A 23979-nucleotide genomic window follows, 5' to 3' on the forward strand; every position below is an offset into this window, starting at 1 on the left:
CCATCAAGTTGACTTCTTCTTGGCTGTGAAAATGAACATAGTACTGCACCACTGTTCAGTAAACACACCAAAGGTGTCCACCACATAATGTTTGCTTCTTTTCTTTTGCTTTCCATCTTTCAGAGGGAGCACTCTTTTTTTTAAACACTGCATTTTTTTCATCTGTACAACCTGAAAGCCTATTGGTAGAGTCTTCCATTCTTCCAAATCACTTTATTATCAGCAACCCTGCTCAGGTCTTGCATACCCAGGACTGTAGCCTTTTTATTGTGTTTGTACATTTGGAATGTGGTCTTTCTCTTTTTCTACTGCCTTCTACATTACCGAGCAATATTGTCTTCTCTAGTGAGTCATGTCTTCTAATGATCCAAGTGCAACAGTCTCAATTTAGTCATCTTGGCTTCTAGGGAGAGTTCAGGCTTAGAGTTCAAGCTTGATTTGCTCTTTGTTGTTGTTGTGTGCCTTCAAGTCTTTTATAACCTATGGAGACCCTAAGGGAAACCTATCACAAATTTTTCTTGGCAAGATGTGTTTACAGAAAAAAATTGTCAGTGTTTTGCTCTGAGGCTAAGAGAGTGTGGCTTGTTCAAGGTCACTCTGGATTTCATGGTTAAACAGGGATTCAAACCATGATTCCAGAGTTGTAGTTCAGTGCCCAAATCAATACACAATGCTTGCTTTAAGACCCATTATTTTTTCCTTTTAGCAGTCTACAGTATCCATAGAACACATTTCAAATGAGTTAATTTTCTTCTTGTGAGCTGTCTTCACTGTTCAGCTTTCAAAACCATACATAGAAATTGGGAATGCGATGATAACATTCATATTCAATGAGATATCTTTACACTTCAGCATCTTGTTTAATTCCTTCATAACTGTACTTTATAGTCCTAGTCTTCTTCTAATGGGATCCATCTGAGACACCTTGTGGGAATGGGGCTTGGAGGCACTGTCCTACAGTGGCTCTGGTCCTTCCTGGGGGATCTCTCTCAGAAGGTGTTGCTGGATGACACCTGCTCGGTCCCGCAGCCTTTGTCCTTTGGAGTCCCGCAGGGTTCAGTATTGTCCCCCATGTTGTTTAACATCTACATGAAGCTGCTGGGAGAGATCGTCCGGCGTTTTTGAGTTCGATGCCATCTGTATGCAGATGGCATCGATGACATCCAACTCTATCACTCATTTCCACCTACTACTAAGGATTCCAGGTTCTGAACAAATGCTTGTCAGCTGTGACGATCTGGATGAGGTCGAACAAACTGAAATTGAATCCAGACAAGACAGAGGTCCTCCTAGTCAGTCGAAAGGCCTGTGCTGGATGTGGTTACACTCCCCGGAAATCACAGGTTTGCAATTTGGGAGTTCTCCTGGATTCATCACTGAGCCTGGAACCCCAGATCTCGGCAGTGGCCAGGGGAGCTTTTGCACAATTAAAACTTGTGCGCCAGTTGCACCCATACCTTAAGAAGCCAGACTTGGCCACAGTGGCCCACGCTCTTGTTACATCTCCAATAGACTACTGCAACGTGCTCTACATGGGGCTGCCTTTGAAGACTGTTCTGAAGCTTCGAGTAGACCAATGGGCGGCGGCCAGATAGCTCACTAGAGTGGAGTAGAGGGAGTGCACAACCCCTCTGTTATGCCAACTCCATAGGCTGCTGGTCTGCTACAGGGCACCATTCAAAGTGCTAGCTTTAGCCTATAAAGCCCTAAACGGTTCTGGCCCAGCCTACCTGTCCGAACATACCCCCCTCTATGAACTACGTCAGAGGTTAAGATCTTCTGGGGAGACTCTGTTCTCGGTCCCGCCTCCTTCGTAAGTGCAGCTGGTGGGGACAAGAGACAGGGCCTTCTCCCTTCCCAGTAAAATTAGATCAGCTCCCTCCCTCCTGACCTTTAGAAAGAAATTAAAAACCTGGCTACTGGGCTAAGCTTTCGGAGAGCAGTCTGTGAAATAGGCGGCTATGAAGTAATGGTAGCACAATTGGATTGGCTCCTGGATTATGACTTTGGATCTTGTGTTGTTTTAAAAGCTAATTTTAATGTATTGATATGTTATCATTTTTGAAAAAAATACTGATTTTAATGTATGTGTATATTGTTTTTGTATGTTTATGTTGTATGGCATTGAATTATTGCCAATTTTGGAAACCTCTTTGAGTCCTCTTCGGGGTGAGATAGAGTGGGGTAAAAATATAGGAAATTAAATTAAATTTCCTTATCTGTTGCACTTTATATTGCTTCATCAGTCTAATATAGCCACAGGGTCCACCTCATCCCAAGTTACTCTCTCATTGATTGTAGCACTTTAGCCATCTACCACATGATTACGAAACTCACTCGGTGCACTTTACCCAGTTTGTTTTTATGACCTCTATTCAGGTGTTTAATTCATGTTTTATTATGGTCATTACCCTGGGAGCGGCGGGAGCGGCCGCTGTTAGCTCCAGCTCCTGCCAACCTAGCAGTTTGAAAACATGCCTGAGTAGATCAATAGGTACCACTCTGGCAGGAAGGTAATGGCGCTGTATGCAGTCATGCCGGCCACATGACCTTGGAGGTGTCTACAGACAACGCCGGCTCTTCGGCTTAGAAATGGAGATGAGCACCAACCCTTTACTTTAATTTTATTATGTCAATGTGAAAAATTGTATTTTGTGTCTGTATTTCTTTTGATGTTTTTATCTGGACTTGGCCCCATGTAAGCCGCCACGAGTCCCTTCGGGGAGATGGAGGCGGGGTATAAAAATAAAGTTGTTGTTGTTGTTGTTAAATAATTTCTTGATTGCAGTCTCCATTTTGATTAATGACAGAGCCTATGTATGGAAAATATTAAACTGGTTCAATGTCTTCTTTGTCTACTTTAAAGTTATGTAAATCATCTGTGGTCATTATTTTTGTTTCAACTGTAAACCTGCCTTTGCATTTTCTTCTTTTACTAGATACAGCTTAGAAAATTACTGGAATTAAACGTATTTGTTGTTTTATTCTGGTAAAAAAAAATGCAGATGATTTCAAGATGTTTTGGATGAATTTGTGGAGAATTCTGTTCTAACCGAGTATTTTTAAGCTAATAACTTGACCTGTCTGAAGCCTTTTAAAACAGAAATCACATGTCAGTATTGAGCGTACTGTCATATATATGTATAGAACTCTTGTATATGTAGGTTTCCTTTGAACTGTAACATTTGAGCCTATTGAGGATCAAGATCAGCATAACTGTAGGTGAGCACTGATGCTGGAAATCCTTAATTTGTTTGATCAAAAGATGAAGACAAATTACACAACTGGCACAGTCCAAAACAGCTCATTAGCCATGGTCAAGGATGAAATATCCCTCTGAGTAGATTGAAATAAGCATGAAGGGATGAGCATGCGTGACAGACTAGGAACCAATTGAAGAAAGGTATTAAAAGCCAGAAAGGTAAAGCTACAGTTTTGCCCAAGACAGGAACCAAGTCTAACATAGAAGTGTAGTTAGGCCAGAACTGTATGGAACAGTACACTTCCTTGATTTTGGATCATATTAGGAGTTTTTGAAATAGAATATTTCTGATTCAGTTTTCAATTTCAAGTCAACTACCAGTAATACTAGTGAGTCACCAAAGATTTTAGTAAGCAGAATAAATGGTTTGAGTATAGATAATGCTTTATTTTATAAAATGCTCTTTCTTATATTAAAAAATATGCATTTATGTCTTTGAGTACATACTTGTGCACCCACTCTCTGTTGAAATGAAGAAAGCCCTTGTGGGTTTGTTCCTATAGAGAACATCCTAACATTGACAGGAGTGTAAAATTCTAAAATCATATCACTAGAAAATATGTCAAGACAGACTAGCTTAACTTATTGCACTAAGTAAAGAAATGCACAAAATAATATGTTCATGTAATTTCCTCTTGAAAATGGTGAATGAAAGATGAAACAAATATATGAGCAAATTACCTTAGTTTTGCAATATTGATGGGTGTTTTAACAGATTTTTCTGAATCCTAGATTGCTTTAGGTATATTGTTTATTGTATGTCATACATAATAAAATTAACAGTTCTCAAAATTCATTGTTTTCCTCACAGTTAACTTCAGTAGAGTTACAATATCAACCTGCTGCTATTTCCAGCCTCCAGCTGGCTGGTTCAGGCCAAAAGGGGAGGCAAGGAGCGTGCAAAGATAGTAAATATGACTTTCTGTGTGTATTGTAGACAATGACTAAATATGAACTGAAAAGAGTTGCATTCTTGTCAATTTAGGGAAGCCAATAATAAAACAGCAGTTTCTACAAAATTAAACGACAGGGGGAGAGATGAAGTAAAAATTTCAAATAATGCCTTTAAAAACATTATTTGATAATGGGACTCATTTGAATGGGTTACATACATATAAGCCATTATACAGAAGAAATGTGTGTCTATTGAAATAAAGTGTTTTCTGCCATTTTTCTCTCTCTTGCAGGTGATCAAGTAGCCATGTACTCTGACCTTTCTTTCACATCTCCTCTTCGTGATGTTGCCTTTCATCCACATGAACATATGGTGTCATTCTGTGCCTATGGTCAAAATCAGCCAATACTTGTGTACATTTATGATTATAGAGGTAATTTACCAGTTTGTATCTATATTCAATATTCAACAATTACAAACCAGCATGTTTTGACAGAAAAAGGCAGGGCAATGGTCTTCAAGCTGTTGATTTCTAGTGGGATTCATATCTCCACTTTTTTGTTGTTGTGCACTTTCAATTTGTTTCCAAATTATTGTGACCCTAAGGCGAACGTATCATGGAGTTTTCTTGGCAAGATGTATTCACAGGAAGTTCCTCTTTGCCATTCTCTGAGGTTGAGAGAATGAGTTTTTCCATGGTTGAGCAGGGATCCAAACCTTTGTCTCCAGATTTGTACACCAACACTCAAACTACTATATCATTGGCTCCACTGGAAAGTATTTATCTGAAATCAATGTACTCTTTATTTCTCTTTCCTAAAGTGAAGAGAAAAAGGAAGAAAGAACCCCCCACCCCCCCAGCCATTGCTTGGCAGAGGGGCTAAAGCCAGTTTGCTGAGCATTGGTTAAAGCCAGAATGTACAATTGGGCTTTTCCAGCAAGAAAGGTAGATGAGGGAGAGTGGGAGCTTCTTTTGCTTTTGTCAGCAGTGCTAGCTGAAGAAAGGAAATTGATGATAAAAATGTCAATCAACACTAGAATCCTGTCTATGACTGTTGGTATAAAATTTGTATACAATCTAAAATATTTATCCTTTAAAAATTAAATTATTTTAAAGAAATTTGCTTCATGCCTCACCCTTCTACCCCACAAATTTACCCTTTCCCAGCTTTCCTTCAGTGTCTTCACTGAATTTTGGCTTGAATTTTGACAGTTTAGTTGCAGAAGACTCAAAAGGCACTCAACATTGTGAGATACTGCTTGAGAGTATGGGCCCTGAAGATGAAAAAACAGTGATGTGGTTAGAGACAAATGGATGATCACTTAGTACAATAGCCAGCTGTGCTATTTACTGTTCAGGCCCTAGAGGAGCATCTTGCCAGAGCCACTTTCACTTGTTTAATGTGCTTTTAAAACTTTTCTGCAAGACTGAGCCTGCATTTATTGCAAGCTGCATTTTCCTTTTTGTAGTGTATTGCTTTGTCAATTGTTTCAGAAATAGAAAGAAATATCTTAGGGAGAAACCAAATTCATTTAATGCCAATTAAACATAAAAGCATTATTAGAAGTAGCTGTAAGAACTGAGAAGGAATAGAGGAAGTACAGTAGAGTCTCACTTATCCAAGCTAAACGGGCCGGCAGAATCTTGGATAAGCGAATATCTTGGATAATAAGGAGGGATTAAGGAAAAGCCTATTAAACATCAAATTGGGTTATGATTTTACAAATTAAGCACCGAAACATCATATTATACAACAAATTTGACAGAAAAAGTAGTTCAATACGCAGTAATGTTATGTTGTAATTACTGTATTTACAAATTTAGCACCAAAATATCACGATATATTGAAAACATTGACTACAAAAATGGCTTGGATAATCCAGAGGCTTGGATAAGCGAGGTTTGGATAAGTGAGACTCTACTGTAATTGTATTCTTCACAGTAGCCTTTATTTGTAGTGAAACTTTATTGAAATAAAACAGTAAGAAGCGTGTTAGGGAAGCAAATCAAATCTAGTTTTCTCCTTATGCAACTCAGTTACTGTAGGGACCTAGTTTAGATTTAAATAATAGTTAATCGTTATGGAACGAGCTTGCTCATGTACTTCCCACCATAGGTGGGAGGTGGTCAAAGATCATGGTGGGAAGGGTCCGAATGGGTTTTTCCTTGCTTTAACAGTTTTTTGTTGCTTTTCCAATTTGCTTTTTTTTGCCATGGAAGATTTACTAAGGAGAAAAAGACAAAATAATTGCACAGTGCCTTCAAATGGATGGCCTGAGGATCCCTCAGGATACATGCATACTTTAAACCAAGGCTTCTTAAACTTTTATACTTGCAGCCTCTTTCTGCCCAAGAAATTTGTATGTAACCCCAGGTATATAGGTATATATATCCTGAAAAAGAGGTTTTTTCCACGAAACAGGGTACAAAAAATACCCGGTCTCCCCTGTAGACTTTATTTGCGAATACATTTTTGAGAGCGGTGCTCCAATATTATTTTCTCCATTAAGCATATAACGACATGACCAATCGTCTGCTTACTTCGTTTGGAAGAAATTCTCCTTGAACGTGTATCCCTGAAGCCTATATACATCGGGACCAATATTAGACTCAGATAATTTCTGTTTGAGAGCTGTTACTCCTTTTCATTGTGTTTTTACAGGGCATGGTCCACCCTCTGTTTAAAGAGCTCCATTGGCTGCCGTTTATTTTCCGAGCCCAATTCACGGTGCAGGTTATCACCTACAAAGCCCTAAATGGTTCAGGACCCACCTACCTTTGTGACCGTATTTCCCCCTATGAACCTGCACGGTCTCCGTTCATTGGGGGAGGCCCTCCTCTCGATCCCACCACCTTCACAGTTGCGGTTTGTGGGAACGAGGGAGAGGGCCTTCTCCATTGTTGCCCCCTGGCTCTGGAACTCTCTCCCCAGGGAGATTAGGCAGGCCCCTACCCTCCTTATTTTTCGGAAGAGCTTGAAAACTTGGCTTTTCCAACAGGCTTTTGGCGACTGATCTCCTTAGTTTGGGATTGCCCTGTTGTTTATTCTACTTTTATAGTATCTTTACTCCTTAACTATACATAGTTTTTAGGTGTATGCCTTCTCCAGCACTTTAATAGGATGATAGTCCCTGGTACTTACCTCTCTCCTAATTGCATCGTACAATACTATTCACACTTTTCTGGCCCACTTCCCCTTTTAGGAGCCATCTCAGGATTTTTTCAAAGTAGGTTTATTGTGTATTGGTATATGTTATTTTATCTATTTATGATTTGTTTTTATTGTTGAGTTTTATATTGTTTATTGCCTGGGCTTGGCCCCATGTAAGCTGCCCCAAGTCCCCTCGGGGAGATGGGGCGGCGTATAAAAATAAAATTATTGTTGTTGTTGTTGTTGTTGTTGTTGTTATTATATTGGTGCCATTGAATTGAGCTTTGAACTGGGGATTTTGTTATCACTATTTTGTTATTACTATATGCTATTTGGACATTATATTTTCTCTGTGCATAGACTATCTTGCATTTGCTGTATATACCCCAGGTACATAGGCATATAAAATAGGTAAAAGTTAAACATTTACTGAAAATAAACTAGCATTTGAAAGGCTTCCTAAACAGGTTGATTTTTCATTTTGTGTTTTTTCTGCATTTTCTGCAGAGTCCACTGTAAAACAATGCACATTATTGCTAACAGAGTTGTATAAATGCATGGCGATCAGAAACCTTTTACTGTTGCCAAAAATTTTGTGGTCCTCGACAATGAGCTAAGGGATCGGGACCCACAGTTTAAGAAGCAGTGGTTTAAACAATAATTTATTACAACAAGTTAATATCAGGAACCACAGTGGAAAACCCAGCATTCATATCAAAACTCTTATTTAAATTTAAATTCAGAATCAGATGTTTCTGATCTCCTTGCAGTTATGCTGCTGGGGTAGGCAGCACAGAGAACTAACTGCATGAGCCCAGGATTTGTTCAATTACACTAAATACTGTAGTAGCTTAGCATTATGTCTCAACTGGGCCTATGCTTTAATTGGTTTATATAACATCACCACTATTTATTTTCATTTATGAATGATATTGTTATGTCAATTTAATATGTTGTTTTATTTTTATATTATTTTGTATTGCTTTTGCTGACTTAAGTTCATTTTGGTTTTTTTATCTTAATTATTGTTTAGGGTTTGCACTGTTATTGTGTTGTAGGCCGCTCCGAGTCCCCTCGGGGAAATGGGGCAGGATACAAATAAAGTTTTTATATTATTATTATTATTATTATTATTATTATTATTATTATTATCAACACAACGACGTTGTATGGCACAGCAAACAAGATAGATATGCTGGATTTCGTTTCGCAAAACCACAAGTCGAACACTTCCCAAGTGTCTAGGACTGTGTGATGTATTTTCTGATGATGTGTGCAGATCCCAGTAGGGTGGCCTTTTGCAGTTGGCAGATGGTGATTTTGTCAATGTCTATTGTTTCCAAATGCCGGCTGAGATCTTTTGGCACAGCACCCAGTGTGCCCATCACCACCGGGACCACCTGTACTGGTTTCTGCCAGAGTCTTTGAAGTTCAATCTTGAGGTCCTGATAGCGGCTGAGTTTTTCCTGTTGTTTTTCATCTATGCGACTGTCACCTGGGATGGCAACATCAATGATCCAAACCTTGTTCTTTTCCACAACTGTGATGTCTGGTGTGTTGTGTTCCAGAACTTTGTCAGTCTGGATTCGGAAGTCCCACAGTATCTTTGCGTGCTCATTTTCCAATACTTTTGCAGGTTTGTGATCCCACCAGTTCTTTGCTGCTGGGAGGTGGTACTTGAGGCATAAGTTCCAATGAATCATTTGGGCCACATAGTTGTGCCTCTGTTTGTAGTCTGTCTGTGCGATTTTCTTACAGCAGCTGAGGATATGATCAATGGTTTCGTCGGTTTCCTTGCACAGTCTGCATTTTGGGTCATCAGCTGATTTTTCAATCTTGGCCTTAATTGCATTTGTTCTGATGGCTTGCTCCTGGGCTGCAAGGATCAGGCCTTCTGTCTCCTTCTTCAGGGTCCCATTCGTGAGCCAGAGCCAGGTCTTCTCCTTATCAGCTTTTCCTTCAATTTTGTCAAGGAACTTTCTTATTATTATTATTATTATTATTATTATTATTATTATTATTATTATTATTATTATTATGTGGTGTTTGGCTGCCGTGAGGAAAGTTGGTTGAAGTCAGCAACAAAAGCTAGATCAGACATTTCTGGAGAGAAACCTACACCACCATGAAATTGTTTACTTGTTTTGCTGTTTTTTATGACTTCAACTTCATTCCAACCTTTCCAAGCCTTCTTCTAAGCTTGAAAATGTGTGATGTGCCAAAAACCACCCAATAGGTTCCATGGCTGAGTGGGGATTCAAACCCAAGTCTCCCCAAGACTTCAGCATTTAAATCACTGCACCATGCTGGCTCTCTGTCCCTAATCTGGATTTAAACTCTTTCTGCAAGATCAATAGTCCATTTTCATATCTTCTCTGCATCAGTGTTCTATAAGATTCAGCAATATTTTATGAATGAATCAAATAAATACTCTTCTTTTTTTTTCTCTGCAGTTGCCCAGCAAGATGTTGAACTAGTAAAAGATTTTAGTGGACTACATTTATCCACATCATCCAGAGGCCCACAAATTCTTACTGGTATTTCTGCACAGAAGGATACAATAAATCATCCATCTGACCAATTTGCAAGTGTTGCAGGAGTATCGATGAGGATGCAGAAAGTTAAACAAAAACTAGATTCTGTTACGGTATGGTTAAAAGTCTTTGTAATTTTCTAAAAGAATTTTGTCTAAAGTAGATATGCCTTAACATTTTATCATGTGTTTGTAATAGAAATTAAGGTAAAGATAAGGTTTTCCCCTGACATTAAGTCGTGTCCAACTCTGGGGGTTGGTGCTCATCTCCATTTCTAAGCCGAAGAGCCTGCATTGTCCGTAGACACATCCAAGGTCATGTGGCCGACATATCTGCATGGAGCTCTGTTACCTTTCTGCCAGAGCGGCACCTATCGATTTACTAACATTTGCATGTTTTCAAACTGCTAAGTTGGTAGAAGCTGGGGCTAACAGCAGGAGCTCACCCTGCTCCCCTGATTTGAACCTCCAACCTTTTGGTCAGCAAATTCAGCAGTTAAGCGGTTTAACCCGCTGTGCAATGCGGGGGCTTCAGTATTAGTATTCATCAATTAGTATTGATGAAAAAGCTATATACAGTTACAGTAGAGTCTCGCTTATCCAACCTTCACTTATCCAACGCTCTGCATTATCCAAAGCAGTCTGGCTTTTAGTAGTCAATGTTTTTGCAGTCAATATTTTCAATATGTTGTGATGTTTTGGTGCTAAATTCGTAAATACAGTAATTACTACATAACGTTACCGTGTATTGAACTGCTTTGTCATGTTTATTGTAAAACATGATGTTTTGGTGCTTAATTTGTAAAATCATAACGTAATTCGACATTTAATAGGTTTTTCCTTAATCCCTCATTATTCAACATTTTTGCTTATCCAACGTTCTGCTGGCCCGTTTATATTGAATAAGCAAGACTCTACTGTATATATACAACAGTATTTGGGATGAATTAATGAAGCCAAAACAGCTTTGATGGAGAACCAAAGTTTTAACTTGTGACCTACATGAAATGTGTGTTGGTGCCTCCAAAGGGAGAGCATTCCACAGCTGTAATGCCACAGCTGAGGAGGTTCTCTCCCATATCCCAGTACAGTGTCTTGGGTGGGACACAAAGGAGGGACCCCACCCCCCAATAGACCTCAACCCTAGAGAGTCATATAATGGGAGAAGCACTCCCTCAGCATTTATGTCGCAAGCAAATTAGGACTTTTAAGTGCATCACAAGCAGCATGAATTCAGATTGGAAACATTGGCATTTACTTTAAAACAATGGTTTTCAAGTCAGCAGTTGAGTTGCTTTATTTTACACAGACTACAACTTCTGATCTTCTTAAAGGAAAGTCCCATATAGAGATATTAATGTAATCTAATTGGAAGGTTACCAGGGCATGGACTGCTGTGTCTGTGTTATCTCCATATAAGACAAAACATTGCTGGCTCAGTAGTCAAAGCTAGTGCCCAGCATTTTCAACCACAGATATACTTGGGCTGTAAGTAAAAAGGGGGAAATGTAAGAATACTCCTAAGTTATGCATTTGTTTCTTCAAGAGGAGGCAATATGTAAAGCAAACCTGACAGCCTATCCACCCAGTTCCTGGACCTGAGAAGTTTATTGGTTCTCATCCAGCTCTAAATCCTAACAAGACACAGAATCTGCTTGTATTGTCCCAGCTGACTCGATTTTCTTTATCGTGTCAGAAGAGACTTGCAAGTCGCTTCTGGTGTGAGAGAATTGGCCATCTACAGAGATATTATATGCCCAGGGGACGCCGGATGTGTTACTGGGAGGCTTGTCTCATGTCCCCGCAAGCTACAACTGATAGACGGATGCTCACTCCGTCTCACAGATTCAAACCGGCAACCTTCAGATTAGCAACCCAACCTTCAGGTCAGCAGTTCACAAGGGTTTAACCCATTGCAGCACTGCGGATCCTACAAGCTGACTCAATAAGGAGAAATGGAAGCCTAATCAATAATATTTATGCTATAGTGTTGAAGCTGTATCAATTATAACCAGCATCCACTCTTGAAGAACATGGATTTTGGCTCTATGAATTTCAGTTGTGATCTTCCAAGACCTTCATTTTAAATACTTAGTCCAAAAAACCCTACCAGTGCCTCAATGCTTTTATATGTAAACCTAACCTGATGACTCTAATGGTTCAAACCTTGGGTAGTTTCTCTTTCCTCTGCAAAAACAAATATCCCCAATGGAACACACTTCTATGTTAACAATCAGAATCAGTATCCAGCACTATTATAATACTATCCTTAGGGAAGAAGGCTAATTAAATGAAGCTAAGTTTGGGGTTTATGGTGTCTCAAGAAACATCTCAGCTTGTATGAAGAAGTTCCTATAGAGTTAAATCCAAAATTATAGAAAGGTTTGTGTGTGTGTGTGTGTGTGTGTGACAGAAGAATTCAGCAGGTTATTATCTAAGATCAATACAACATCAAAAATGTAAGTATATATAAATACTGCAATTACTTGAGGCAAAACAAGCACATTGTGCACATCTTTTAAAATCCGCCAAAGGCAAATGCATAAATATTTCAGAACTAAATTAAGACCTATATAAACTTTGAATGAAAAAGCATAATTACAGTTTTTAACATACCTTATAAATGACAAGTGTTTATCTTATTCCTCTTGAAAACCTGTTCAATTAGAATTATCTATTGGGACTGTGAATAGGCATGGCTGGTTCAAATGCAGATGTATCCATGCTTTTATAAAATAACATAATTGTAGAAATTTTCATTTGCATTTATTTGACATTGTTGCAGATTTTCATTCCCATAATAATGTTTAATAAATGACATCCACTTCTGCTTTTCTTTCCCCCACTGCCTACCCTTTATGTTTGAAAACATTCTTTTTTAAATAATAATTTTATTATTCTGTTTATACTTTATGATAGTTTTTCAAAAAGATGCTTTCTCTTTTTTTATAATAGCAGTAATAATATTTAATAAAAGCTTTAAAAGCTTTTTTCTAGTTCCTCTGATTTTTTTATTGTTTCCCCAGTTTTTCTGCTATGGATTCTAGTATTTCTAGAAAACAAATGTCAGCACTCCAGTGTTCTTAGAATTGACAATGAACTATAAACCCCCTTTCCAGCTTAGGTATGTTGAGATTCTCATTGACAGGGTAACTGAATGGACCAGCACTTTTGACCCATTTGATGGTAATCCAGATTTGTGAACAGGTCACACTTGAGATCTTTTCCACAGCCACAGTTCCTCTCCTCATTTAAAAACAAACAAAATAATTTACAGTTGGGGGGGGGGTGACAAATAGCAGGAGCAAGCTGGTAGCCAGATTTCTGGTGCATCCCAACAGGCTTCAGAACTACAATGATGATTTGGAGCAATCTTAGAAATACTGCTTCTTGTATTTCTTGCTTGTTGGAGCCCCGTGTGATCCTCCTTTTAGGGCTCAGATTTATGCTCCATTATTTTATTGAAAATTACAGTTGTCCCTGCACATTTGCAGTTTTGATTTTTGCAGATTTGATTATTCATGGATTCAATTTAAAAATATCTTCTCTGGGATTCTGTAGTGTAACTCTTTGGTCAATTTCCTCCTGTTGTGCTGGAGGACCTAAAGATCTCTTTTTTTCAGTGCTGGAGTGAATCCTGTTATGTTGGATGGCCCCATTGTTATTCAATTGGAGAAGCAGATATAGATTGTTTGCTTTAAAAGATTTAGAAAGAAACTGCTTATAGCCAATTCTGTGGTATGCCAAGCCTTTATTCTAGAATAGTAGTTCTCAGTCTGTGGGTGCAGATATTCAACTCCCAGAAGCCCCTGACATCATGGCCAGTAAAGGATTCTGGGAGCTGTAATGCAAAAGTATGTGGGGACCCATAGCTTAGGAACCACTGTGTTAGAGCACAAAAAACTTGCATGTGCACAGTGGGAAGAGAAGATGCGAATATGGAAAGAGCTGTCTTCTGTTTGCTGACCCGGGGGCAGGGGACACAACATAATTTGAGTCGATCACATGAAAAATAATTGGGAGCTGGTTCATGCTGTCATTGAAATAATAATAATAATAATAATAATAATAATAATAATAATAATAAGTTTATTTGTATCCCGCCTCCATCTCCCCCGAAGGGGACTCGTGGCGGCTTACAGCAAAATCAAAATACAAACAATGATAAAATATAAAACATCAGGACAAAAACAAAACCAATAAAAATATACACAATAAGTTAAAAAACACAACGCAGAATTAAAACATCAGGTTAAAAACAATGAGGTTGTAATAGTGGATAAGCAAAGTGTACGGTGCACATTATGGGTAACAAATTCATAAATAGATAAAGTGCATTAGAATCATTTAAGGTCACATTAGGTACGGTAGGGAGGAGTCCTGAGTAATATCAATCAATCAGGAATCGGGAAGAGCGACCAGTGCAAAAGGTCGAGGAGCATAATAATTGTGATGGAAAAAAGATGAAAATGCATAGAAAATGTTACCAAAATTGGAAAAGATAGCCTTGGTTAGAGATCCTGTCTGCTTTCACATCTATATATATATATAAGACTAATGGTGTCCCCCCCGCCACTAAACAACAAAAGTACAAGCCCCAGAACCTAGAAATTTGGCAGCACAATCCACCATCCTTGCCCCTAGGTTCCGACAACAAAAAGAAAAGAAAAATAAAGTCCTGATTAGAGAGAGAGGAAGTTTTTATCCAATTGCTGCCAGTTAGAAGGCTAAGCTCCACCCACTTGGTCTCCTAGCAACCCACTCAGCCCAGGGGACAGGCAGAGTTAGGCGTCACTTAGGCCTCTTCCACAGATTATCTAATTTGCACTGGATTATATGGCAGTGTAGACTCAAGGCCCTTCCACACAGCTATATAACCCATTTATAATCTTATATTATCTGCTTTGAACTGGATTATCTTGACTCCACACTGCCATATAATCCATTTTAGTGTTCATTTTATACAGCTATGTAGAAGGGGCGTCATATAATCCAGTTCTAAGCAGATAATATAAGATTATAAATATACAGTAGAGTCTCACTTATCCAACATAAATAGGCCAGCAGAACGTTGGATAAGTGAATATGTTGGATAATAAGAAGGGATTCAGAAAAAGCCTATTAAACATCAAATTAGGTAATCATTATACAAATTAAGCACCAACACATCATGTTATACAACAAATTTGACAGAAAAAGTAGTTCAATGCGCAGTAATGCTATGTAGTAATTACTGTATTTACAAATTTACCACCAAAACATCACAATGAATTTAAAACACTGACTACAAAAACATTGACTACTAAAAGGCAGACTGCATTGGATAATCCAGAACATTGGATAAGTGAATGTTGGATAAGTGAGATTCTACCGTAATGTGAAATAATTACTGTGATATAATAATACAGAACAATATAATCTCTAAAACCAGGACAGTAAATTAAGAGCAACACTCTGAAAGCAGGGAAATTGGGAATTCCACAAAGGAAACAATCAGGGCCAGCTAACACCTCCCAAGAAGGGATTCTTCCAGAAAGGAAGCTGAGAAGGGATTAAAGCAGTGTGTATTACCAGAGTCATTATGATTACTATCACTACTATTATTATTATTATTATTATTATTATTATTATTATTATTATTATTGTGTTGCTGTGAACCGTCAAAATGAATACAATCTGGTTCCAAGTATTCAAAAACACTACAATCAGAATATATAAAATTACTGTGGTATAATAAAACAGAACAATACAATCTCTAAAATCAGAACACTAAAGAAAGAACAACACTCTGAAAACAGGGGAATTCCAGACAGGAAACAATCAGGGCCAGCTAACACCTCCAACAAAGTGTTCCCGTCACCAAAGTCTGCCAAATCCTCTGTTTTCTCAGGGCCACAGACTTTTTTGGGGGGGACTGTGTGCGCTCAACCACTGCATATGGATACTTCTTCATCTACACAGACAATAGAAGCACATAAAATATCACAAAGAACACCACTCTGAAAACAGGGGATTTCCAAACAGGAAACAATCAGGGCCAGCTAACACCTCCCAACAAAATATTCCCTCAGGGAGGAAGCAGCCAGGCTTTAAAGCTGCAAGGCCATTACATGCTAATCATTTTGCCTAACTGCAGCATTCATACTTCCCTCCAACAGACAAAAAAAAAGAACAATCAGAAATATTGTGTATTCACAAGCTTTAGCAAATAATATCCCCTGATGGCACAGCAGATTAAAGCACTGAGCTGCTGAACTTCTGGACCGAAAGATCGGAGGTTTAAATTGGGGGAGTGGAGAGAGCCTCCACTGTTAGCCCCAGCTTCTGCCAATCCTGAAGTTCGAAAACATGCAAATGTGAGTATATCAATAGGTACCGCTCCGGCGGGAAGGTAACGACACTCCATGCAGTCATGCCAGATGACCTTGGAGGAGTCTACGGACAACGCCAGCTCTTTGGCTTAGAAATGGAGATGAGCACTAACCCCCAGAGTTAGAAAGTTAGGAAAATTTCAAATCAGATTTCAGATTATTTCTTTCCACAAACATGTTCTTCTTTTTGTTATTTGGTTACATGTAAAATAGCACTAAGTAAAATATTTGTATGGAGAATTACAATTCAAGCATAGATTGTGATACTATGAGGTAAAACTAATAGTAGTCCTCCACAAGGGCACACCCATTGAAATTAATGTGACATTACTCACAACTAACTAATGTGGCATTGGAAAGGAGAGAAATTGGAAATTGGTAGAGAACAATGAGATATTTAGCTCTATACTTAGGATTACAGTAGTTTTGCATGTGGATCTCACTCCAGTATTGCACAAAAAAATTTTTGCAGATTTTCTTTGAGCTGACAATTGTCAGCTTCATAGCCTAATGAAATCAGAATGTTAGAAGTGTTTGTTTAAGATCAGGCTGCCTGAAATGGATAGAACATCAAAAAGGAATCTTAAAAAGAAAAGGACAAGGCACAGTGCTGACTTTGTCAACCTAATTTGACTTGCAAGGATATATGAAAATTTCTTTTTTACCTGTAATGGTCACAACACTGAATTATCAAGGAAAACCCAGAGAAATTGTTTACAGCTTGCCAGGTCTTGAACTCAGTTTGGATTCTCTTTATTTTTATGTGCATTTCACTTTTTTGCATGAAAATTAGGCCCATTGAAAATAAGTATTTGCATAATTTACATAAAGCTGCCATAATACTAAAATACAAGAAAGAGAATGCAAATCAGCTTTGTTTAAACTTGGCAGGAACTGTGGGCTTTTTTTGTGACTTTTTCTTTATCTTTTTAAAAATACACAGGGACATACATTTTATGCACTTGTAAATTTACTCAACCCTGGCTTTGTAGTAAAGCTTCTGTGATAGAACAGCCGTTTTTGTGTTAAGCAAGCAAAGTGTATTGTGAAAAAATGAGTTGATTAGTGTTTGCTATCTTAGCCAATCTTTACTTATTGTTGAAAAGGTGTTTAGCAATCCCTTCCCACAGCCTGCATTTCAGAAATGGCGATTGCTTCACTGTAGCTGTTCTTTAGGTATTATTATATGCTACCAAAATAAAAGAGAGGGGAAAGTTTAATTTTTAAGGTACAGTATGGGAACTCAAAGATAGGTTTTTTCTTGCCACGACTGGGGATAATTTTAGCCTATATTAGCCTATACTATGCATACCTCGTTTAGAATTCAAGCCTGCACAACCTCAAGATACTTTCAGGATTTGAAGCTTTGTCTCTTTTGTAGGAGGTCTATATTTCCAGGTGTTTTGGACTTCAGCTCCCAGAATTCCTAACCATTGGACAAGCTGACTAGAACTTCTGGGAATTGGAGGCCCAAACTCCTGTAAGATCACAGGTTGTATAGACTTTATTTAGATATAGCACATTGTCTGGTGAACAGCTTGGTAGCATTGTATAAACATAAGCCATTTCTACTGTTCTGTTGGGGGAATATCATTTTCTCCGCTCCTCCTCCTGGTGTACCACCACCACAGATTAGGTGGAAATCTTAGGGCCCATCCAGACAGGCTCAAAATGCAGGATCTGTCTCCGTTTTTTACTGGAAGTACCCAAATGCAAAGATACAGAATGGGGGATGCCTGGCTAGACAGCAGTACATGTGAAAAAGATCTTGGAGTCCTTGTGGAAAACAAGTTAAACTTCAGCCAGCAATGTGATGTGGCTGCTAAGAAAGCCAACGGGATTTTGGCCCGCACGAATAGGGGTATAGTGTCTAGATCCAGGGAAGTCATGCTACCCCTCTATTCTGCCTTGGTCAGACCACACCTGGAATACTGTGTCCAATTCTGGGCATCTCAATTGAAGGGAGATGTTGACAAACTGGAAAGCGTCCAGAGGAGGGCAACTAAAATGATCAAAGGTCTGGAGAACAAGCCCTATGAGGAGCGGTAAAGAGCTGGGTATGTTTAGCCTGCAGAAGAGGAGGCTAAGAGGAGACATGATAGCCATGTACAAATATGTGAGGGGAAGTCATAAGGAGGAGGGAGCAAGCTTGTTTTCTGCTGCCCTCAAGACTAGGACGCGGAACAATGGCTTCAACCTACAGGAAAGGAGATTCCACCTGAACATCAGGAAGAACTTCCTCACTGTGAAGGCTGTTCGGCAGTGGAACTCTCTGCCCCGGACTGTGGTGGAGGCTCCTTCTTTGGAGGCTTTTAAACAGAGGCTGGATGGCCATCTGTCGATTGAATACGATTTCCTGCCTCTTGGCAGGGGGTTGGACTGGATGGCCCATGAGGTCTCTTCCAACTCTACTATTCTATGATTCTATGAAACAATGCCTCCAGTAAAAACGGATACATTTGGAATAAACCAGGGGTCAGTCTCCACTGCCAATCCACAACTTTTGGGCTCCTGGGGCCCACATATCTGGGATGGCGCCTACCCCCTCCTCGCCACCCCCAATTTCCTCCTAAAACTTACCGAAAAAGCCCTTGCCACCATAAAACCTCTCCTCACATTTTCCTGGCATGGGAAAATGATTCCTGGTGGGGGAAGAGAGATTTTCCTCCTCACCCCTCCCATCTCCTCAGATGTCATTTTCTTGCACCAGGAGGATGCGAATAGAGGCTTTATGGTGGCAAGGGACCTTTTTTAGTAAGTTTTACAGGGGAAATGGGGAGCTTCAGGTTGGTTTTTATGCCATCCCAATTTCAAGACAAGAACCCACACCGCTTCAGTGCCCTGAGATACCTATTCACACAGGAGACTGAATGTTCAAAGCTCTGAGTAGCATGTTTGCCATATTTCTACCCCACCCTATATCCAATGTAGGGATGTACTTTGGGGGAAATTAATAATTTAATTAATGTTCTCTTCAATGCAGGGAAAAAGGGGGAAACTACTGACCCCCTGAGCCAGCAACCCTCACTTGACCACTCTCATTGGCACCATGTCATGGCCACTGATTAGTGGGAGAGGACAGGAGTCAGATGAGTGAGGAGAATCATTGCCACCACTGCCTACGTCAGAAAGCCATACAGTACTTGACACTTTGAATATCCTTTTCATCCAAAGACCTCAGGGTCATTAAAAATAAATAAAATGTAAAATACTAGTTGAAAAACACATTGACTTACATAATGGATTAAAACAATTTAGAACAATGAAGACCACATATATAAGCCAAAAGTCAGAAACAACTTGAAGGCACACAACAATAATAATTAGTTTGGATAAAACCTTATGCTCTACAGACTTTCAGAAAAATCAGAGTGTTAACTTGACTAACATCATGGCCGGCAGACCTTCGCAGGAGGACATTTCAGAATCAAGGCACCGCAACAAAACATTTCCCATATCCTCACAGTGTGTTGTCTCCTACTGGATGCAGAGAAGGACACTTTGCAAATCTCAGTCCTTGTACAACCATATAGGGGAGTGATGCCCCTTTGAGATTTCAAGCCATTTGGGACTTTGAGCATTATTCCAATTTGAGGTCTTCGAATTTGGACAAGAAGCGTATTGACAATTAGTGCAACACCTTTAAGACTGATGTTGTGTGGTTTAAATATGATGCTCTGATCAGCTGTCTAGCTGTTGCATTTTGCTTTAGCTACAGCTCCTGAATCCTCTTCAAGGGTAGCCCCATTGTTGTGGAAATGAACACTGAATATTTGGGCAAGCCTAGTAATGTTACAGATCTCCAAAATTAACCATGAAGTTATTCCTTGAATCTTTCATTAACTGCATACTTCAAATCCAGAGGGAACGTTACCTTACATAAATCCCATAGGGCACATGCTCATAGATCTTGGTTCAGAATATGTCTGAATGAGGAAGAATCAGATTAGCCCTGCTTCCTCTGAAAACATGGAGCCATAGTTAGGACGTACACAAACATGTATGACAGTGATGCATTTTCTAGTTTCTTTCTAGATCTTTTATATGTCTTTTCATTGCTACCTAAATAACATTTATGTGAAAACCAAAATGGGAATTACTTGAAAATCTGAAGGGACTCCTATGTAGAATAAACCTCTATTCATGCAGTGAGACTTTTTCTTCTCCGTTGCATACATTGAGATTTTGCTCTTGAAGTTCCCCTGTCTCTGGAGTTGAGTTTGAGAGTATGTATGGCTGTAGTAGAAAGGAAACTGCTTCCTAGTCCTGCTCATGTATGTGACAGAAAAATAACATTTTATTTTATCCTCTCAAAGAAAATCTATTAAAATCTTAAAGGAGTTCTTTAAATCCAACCAAGAATAAGTCAGGGAAAACATGTTGTATGGTATGGTTCACAATAGATGAAGAGGCATGTTGATCATCCTACAATTGGGAGACCACATTTCTGCTGTAACAATTAAAATAAAAAGGGCACCCAAAGGAAGTGTTGGTGTGTTTCTTTAGCACACAGGATGAAAACAGTTATCTTTTAAATAATTTATGGGTTTTTCAAATTACAACACCTTTTCACAATTGAAGCTGTTTCAAGTTTCTCTTCCTGCTTTCAAAATGAATCTCCTATTGCATGAAACTAATAAACCTTTTACTATTTAGTAAATGTTTTGCATTTTATCTCTTATATTCAAATTAGGAAATGACAATGAACCTTTCTTTTCTAGGCCAGCTTCAGTCCATTGATTCCTAGTCCATCACTACTTTCACCACACTCCAAATTAAGACTTGCAAGTACATTGGGTGAACCACCACAGATTCCTCTGTATTCTCTTCCAACTCAAAGTGGTAATGTAGCATATTCTGTTTCTGTGTCATACTTGTTTTTGTTCTGTATTACATTAAATTACTTTTCTTGCTCATGGATACCTTTCCTGTAAATTCTAACATGGTTAGGTTTACCAGATTGCACTTTGTACAGATATATGTAACGTAGACACAAAAGAGATCTGGGGTTCAAATTTTAGTAGCAATTGTTCAAAACAGTAAGATATGAAGGAAGGATGATAATTGTTATATAAAATTGTTACCATTGACATAAAATAGCTGATAGTCCAAGTCCTGACATTGACAGGCAAACATTCTCTGAGGGTCTGAAAGTCACTACTGCTGTTTCTGACCCCATACTAGTGCTGGAGGATTTACCTCCATCCAAATATTGTTGAACTTAAATTTCCATCAGCCCTTTCCAGGCATACCAATTAAGAGGCATGATGCAACAGTGATTTATTAATACCCAGAGAGCCAAACATCTTAGATATAAACTCTTTACTTTGGAAAAAAGAAAGCAGAAGTTATAGCAGTTCATGGAACCAGGGAAAATACAGCCGACTGCAAGCAGTGCCGTCTTAGTCCCAAGCAGGCTCCTGAGAGTTTGTGGAGAATTGTTTGCTTATGCAAATATCCCTGCTTGACTATGCTCCAAAACCTTAATAATCACTTCCGTCTTGTCATTGCTTTAATTGCAAAAGAAAGCACATGCATTGTTCATCAGACTCCTATAAATCTCAGCTGTCAAGTGTGCAATTTGTCAAAAGTTTATAGCTCCTCACAGTTGATTGAAATATTGTTTTGTATCTTTAATACCTAAAGATGATGTTCCTTACAGCAGCCTGTTTTGATGATAAGCCCATCATGTGCCCCCTTGCAATTGTATATCGTAATCTTCTGATTCGCAAGACAGACAGGAAACAGATCTTTTGAAAAGCAAAATGCATTTTTTCATATATGGAAACAAAGCTAGCAAATATAAATTATTCTTTATATTATACTTATTGTATTTATTTGATGCATCAAAACTATACTTTAATGAAACTGTCAGAAAATGGATGCTGATTTGAAAAATCAAAGGTTAGTAAGAAAAAATTATTAATCTTGTTTAAAATGATAATTTAAAAACTATGTGCTGTGGGAAGAGGAAGGTCATGAGAAAAAACAAGCCTAACTATTGCAAATGGCATTGTTCTGTTACGACAAGGCTGTGTTGCAATGCTCCTTCACCATTGACTATAAAATGTAAGAAATGACTTTATTCTATGGCTTGGTTTGGTTATGATTACTATAGAAATAAGTAGCAGATTTAAGAGAAATACCATGAAATATTTGTTGCCTTTCAAAAAGGCATTTCTGTGGTTCGAATGCAAGCTCATCTGTAGTTTACATACAGTAGAGTCTCGCTTATCCAACGTAAACGGGCCTGCAGAAAGTTGGATAAGCGAATATGTTGGATAATGAGAGATTAAGGAAAGGTCTATTAAACATTAAATTAGGTTATGATAATGTTTACTTTAGCATTGTTGCTAAGCAGTCTTTGAGTAATTGTTTCACAGTCCTTAAGTGATAAGTCTTATCTCACCACAATACCTCTGCATTAGACCCGTTTTTCCCTGGAGCTGAGCACATTAGGGAATGGCATACCTGGGTGCTGAAGCATTATTGGGTAATTTGACAATTTATTCTTTTCCCATTTGAAATAATCTATTAATGATCCCCCCCCCCCCCAATACCGCTATGGTTTAATAACCCCTTTGAGTGCAAAGGTCTCCTTCTGTTTTGTTGCAATACAGGTTGAGCATCTATCATTCAAAATGCTTGAGACCGAAAGTATTTTTGATTTTTTTAAATCTTGGAATACCTGTATTTGCATATACATACATAATGAGATATATTGGATATGACACCCAAATATAAAATTCATTTATATTTCCCGTACAGCTGATACAACTGAAAGTCATTTTGTACAATATTTCTAATAATTTCATGCATAAAATGAAATTTATCAAAAAGCAAAGATATCATTGTCTCAGCCAACCATTTTAGATTTTGGAATATGTTGCATTTCAGCATTCCAGATAAGGAATGCTCACCTGACAGATCTCAAAAATAGAGGAGGCTTTGGCCTCCCTCATCTTAAACTCTATTATGAAGCATGTGGCCTTTCATGGATAAGAGAGTGGATTACTTTGAAAAGAGAAAAATTGTTAATATTGGAAGGTTGTGACCTAAGGGTAGGATGGCATTTATACTTATGGTATGGAAAAACAAAAATAGAGAAAATTTTGGCAATCACTTTATAAGATCTGCCCTCTTAAAGATCTGGGAAAGATACGAAGAAAAAATTTACTCAAAAACTCCAGTGTGGCTGTCCACGCAAGAAGCAAGCCAAAGAAGATTGCTAGGCTGGACAAAGTGGCCCACCTATAGGGAAACTTTGACCAAAAAGAACGATACCTTCCAGTTGAAATCACAAGAAGAGATAACGATATAAAAACTTTTCCTGGTTTCAATACATGCAATTAAAAGAATACTATAATCTAGATAAGAAGTTTGGCTTCAATGACTAAGATACTTTCTGGTACAAACTGATCCTTGCTGATAAGAAGAGTATAACAAAAATATATAATAAATTACTCGAATGGTCCACCGAAACAGAAGGAGTAAAAACTGCATGATCAAATGGTCAACAAATATTGGCAGACCTATAAGATTAAATTAATGGGAGCAGATGTGGAATAAAACTGAAATATACATATGCAATAGACCTAAAAGAGAACTGGTATAAAATGATGCATCAATGCATCACAAAAGTTAGGAATTATGTACAAAAATTCACAGAATAAATGTTGGAAGTGCGGAATACAAGAAGGCACATTTTATCACATGTGGTGGACCTGTAAGAAAGGTAGTAACTATTGGAAAATGGTACAGGAGAC

At 38.4% G+C, this 23979-nt stretch overlaps 1 protein-coding gene across 9 annotated transcripts in view; it reads left to right on the forward strand.

The window, feature by feature from the left end:
- The window catches only part of ahi1 (Abelson helper integration site 1), a 143623-nt gene that overhangs the window by 43591 nt on the left and 76053 nt on the right, over positions 1–23979 (forward strand). For all 9 annotated transcript variants that reach the window (XM_008114528.3, XM_062978337.1, XM_008114529.3 and 6 more), the window contains 3 exons: positions 4450–4590; positions 9763–9956; positions 20935–21055. In XM_008114528.3, coding sequence (XP_008112735.2) covers positions 4450–4590; positions 9763–9956; positions 20935–21055 — 456 coding nt within the window. The remainder of the gene's footprint in view (positions 1–4449; positions 4591–9762; positions 9957–20934; positions 21056–23979) is intronic.

This window comes from Anolis carolinensis, chromosome 1 (genome assembly GCF_035594765.1).
Source record: "Anolis carolinensis isolate JA03-04 chromosome 1, rAnoCar3.1.pri, whole genome shotgun sequence".
NCBI classification, from domain to species: Eukaryota; Metazoa; Chordata; class Lepidosauria; order Squamata; family Dactyloidae; genus Anolis; species Anolis carolinensis.